Source organism: Fonticula alba (assembly GCF_000388065.1).
Source record: "Fonticula alba strain ATCC 38817 unplaced genomic scaffold supercont2.5, whole genome shotgun sequence".
Lineage (NCBI taxonomy): Eukaryota > Rotosphaerida > Fonticulaceae > Fonticula > Fonticula alba.
In genome coordinates, this window is record NW_009242975.1 from 1,286,022 (window position 1) to 1,289,323 (window position 3,302).

At 64.1% G+C, this 3,302-nt stretch overlaps 1 protein-coding gene and 1 non-coding gene across 2 annotated transcripts; both read left to right on the top strand.

The window, feature by feature from the left end:
• Positions 1–66: 66 nt before the first annotated feature.
• H696_03467 (60S ribosomal protein L12) lies at positions 67–1,995 on the top strand. Its single transcript, XM_009497334.1, has 4 exons — positions 67–193; positions 535–789; positions 1,521–1,717; positions 1,896–1,995. Exons 1-4 carry the CDS (start codon positions 157–159, stop codon positions 1,902–1,904), a joined length of 498 nt encoding a protein of 165 aa, XP_009495609.1. The 5' UTR covers positions 67–156; the 3' UTR covers positions 1,905–1,995.
• An 899-nt stretch (positions 1,996–2,894) lies between these two features.
• On the top strand, positions 2,895–2,976 carry H696_03468. Its single transcript has one exon. It is a non-coding gene; the product is annotated as a tRNA-Ser (tRNA).
• The last annotated feature ends 326 nt before the right edge of the window (positions 2,977–3,302 follow it).

Sequence of the window (3,302 nt, forward strand, 5' to 3'; positions counted from 1 at the left end):
GGGCGAGGAGATGGAGGGCGGGGACCGGCGGGGGCGCGCGTGCACGCGGAAAAACATTAAAGTGCCACTACCCCTGTGGCCCATCGCACCAGCAGGAGAGCCTCTACTATTCGTTTTCGGTTGTTTTTCCCATCTGATACGAGTAACTAGGCCAACATGCCCCCCAAGTTCGATCCCACTGCCATTACTATCGGTACATGCCCGCCGTGACATTTCCTCCTCCTCTTCTTTTTCTTTCCCTCTCGCCCGTGTTGCCGCATCGTCCCCTCCTCTCGGCCCCCTGTGCTCACACACGTTCCCCCTCCGCCTCCCCCCCACCTCCCTTCCCCTTCTCCCCGGTTGTCTCCGGCCGCCGTCTCCCTCTTCCTCCCTTTCCTCCTCTTTCTCTCCACGCCTGCCCCTCCTCTTTCTCTCCACGCCTACCCTTCCTCTTCTCCTCGCCCTTGCTTCGCCATCTCCCTCTCGCATCGCCGCCGCCGCCGCTTCCCCCCCTCGTCTGTCATGCTCTCTCCCTCTGGCCGCCTCGCTGAACAGTGAACCTCCGTGTCACCGGTGGTGAGGTTCCCGGTGGTGCCACCCTGGCCCCCAAGATCGGTCCCCTCGGTCTCGCCCCCAAGAAGGTCGGTGATGACATCGCCAAGGGTACCGCCGACTGGAAGGGTCTGCGCATTACCGTCCAGCTCACTGTCCAGAACCGTATGGCCAAGATCGCCATCGTTCCCTCTGCCTCTTCCCTGGTCATCCAGGCCCTGAAGGAGCCCGTCGTCGACCGCAAGAAGGTCAAGAACAGTGCGTTCCACTTCCTCGCTTGCCTTGACACATGCGCCTCTTCACTTGGGTCCCTCCGCTTCTCTCTCTCTCTCTCTCTTTCCTTCCTGGGGTCGGTCCTGTGCTGCTCGTTCGCGCGATCCTGTCAATGTGTGGCCGTTTCCTCGGGAGGGGGAATGCTCGTTGCTGGGGCACGCCTGTCTCGCATCCCTCCCGGGAATTGCTCCCCAGCGAGGGCGGGGAGGACTTTTGCATGCGCGCCCGCGTCACCCTGTCGGATGCGTCTTGCATCCGACCGGTGTCGATGCCTGCGATGTGTCAGTGCAGGGGGCCCTCCGGGTCTGCGCGCGCGTCCCATGCAGGGGTGTTTGCCTCTCCTTCTCGAGGCGTTTGCAGGTTGTCCCCTCCTCGGTCACGGGCGTGTGTGTCTTCCTCTTCCTCGCCCCAGGAGGGAGGCATACCGCGCCCGGGTTTCCTCCGAGGCGAAGGAGCGCCAGAGGGCCAAGAAAAGAGAGAACGAGAGAGAGAGGGACCTCGGAGCAAGGGTGCCCCATGAGAAGAGGCGCCCATTCTTTCCCGCTGTGATGATATGCCCTCGGGCAAAGCATGTCCCCCCAGTGCCGCGCCGGAGCAGGCGCACATCCCTGCATCCATGTGTGTGTGTGTGCGCATCCATGCTTGACAGTGACTAATCCCCTCTCCGCCCTTGTTCTTCCCCCTCTTTCTCTCCCCTCCCGCGCGCGCGCGCTCAGTCGTTCACAACGGCAACGTCACCATGAAGCAGATCATCGACATCGCCCGCATCATGCGCGAGCGCTCCATGGCCAAGACCCTGACCGGCACCGTCAAGGAGATCCTCGGTACCGCCTACTCTGTTGGCTGCACCATCGACGGCATGTCCGCCGCCACTGCCACCGAGAAGGTCACCAGCGGCGAGATCGAGATCCCCGTGCGTGTTTCGCTCTCTCTTCGTTCTCTTTATTTTCGCCGTGTTCCCGTCCACTCCCCCGCGCGCGCGGCGCGGCCCCCCGCCCCCCCCCCCCTCCCTGCTGCCTCGCTTCTCTGCTACCCTGTGCTGACCCTCCTCCCCCGTCATCTTCCTCTCCCTTCCCCCCCGTCGCTCGCAGGAGGCCTAAATTTCTACAAAACTTCGTTGGGACTCACTCGACCTACTATTCCACACTGTTGTGTGTCTCTTTCACCCGGAAACCCAATACATGTGGCTGTGTCTCTCTTGCCCCTCCTCCCTCTGCCGCCTCCCCCCCCCCTCTCTCTCTTCCCCCCTGTGCGCGCGCATGTGCGTCCTTTGCGCGCGTCCCACGACGCTGACGGGCCCTCCCAACGTGTGTCCCATTTAGTCTCCCTCCCCACGAGGGGTCGCCCTCCTGTCGTGTGTCCCTCTTATGTGCCTCTTTTTGTTGGGTTGTGAGGGGGGTGTGCGGGCGGGGGGGGGTCACGCAATTGCCCGGCGTGCGCATGTGCCACAGGCCAATGTCCGGGCGTGCGGTGTGTATGTGTGTGCGCCCACCGCCGCTTGTGTCGTCTCCATAGGTGAAGTACCTGGGAATGGGGCGCCATGCGATTATTTCGAACGGGGTGAGGGAGGGGGCGTCAACCAGGGGGGCGCCCCCGGCATGAGATGAGGCGGCGAGATCGGCTGGGGGGGTGCCTCACGCCGGGGGGAGAGGCGACAATGCCTCTCCTTCCTCCTCCCAGTAGCCCGCAATCAATGTCCCCCTGCCCGGGTGCCCTTGCATCGTGCTGCGGCTCATGGCCCTGTCCGCCTGCCAGTCGCTCTGGGTCCCGAAGAGGGGGGGGGGTGACTTTCAAGGAGGGTGGATGGCCGGCCAAGATGCCGGCCATAACCGGTAGTCCGCCACGGGAGAGGGCTATCCTTGCCTTGCCTGTTGGCCGTCCGCCGCGGCTGGAGGACGCGGCCCAGCCCCGACCGGCTGCCGGGTTCTACATGACCAGCACCCATGGGCACAGAACAATTGGCACTACCCTCCCGGGGCTCAACTCGGCCGAGCCAGTTAACTCATTCGTGGGCAGTTCTCTCGTTCAGCACGGCCATGGTGTCCACCTAAATATTGTATATATACCATTTAGCGCCCATGTAACTCCACATCACCGTGTCCGAGTGGTTAAGGAGTCCGATTAGAAATCGGATGGGCTCTGCCCGCGTAGGTTCAAATCCTGCCGGTGATGCATCCTTTTGGCCCCGTCCCGTTGTTTTTTGTTGGCGGCACTTCCCGCGGCGGCCGGCTAGAGAGAAGTCCCTCCGGTTGCATCCTACCCCCCGCAATACAGGCGGAGAGGGGGGGGGGGCGGAGACAGCGGGGCCGGCGGGCGGTCCCGTTCAGCCGACCGCGGGGCGCGTCTGGGCAGGGGCGCGGGGGCCGGGGAGGGGCCGCGACACGCGAAAGCACCATGTCGTGTCGCGTTGTCTCCCCCTCGCCCGAGCCTCTGTCCGGCGGATGGTTTGATGGCCTCCGGCTTGTGTAGATGGCAGCCACGGGGGGGGGGGGGGGGGG

What these genes read in the sequence shown, in the direction of transcription:
- H696_03467 (XM_009497334.1), top strand. Translation starts at nt 157, where the DNA reads ATGCCCCCCAAGTTCGATCCCACTGCCATTACTATCG. An exon ending in TCCCACTGCCATTACTATCG is followed by an intron (nt 194 to 534) that starts GTACATGCCCGC and finishes CTCGCTGAACAG; the next exon opens with TGAACCTCCGTGTCACCGGT. An exon ending in CCGCAAGAAGGTCAAGAACA is followed by an intron (nt 790 to 1,520) that starts GTGCGTTCCACT and finishes GCGCGCGCTCAG; the next exon opens with TCGTTCACAACGGCAACGTC.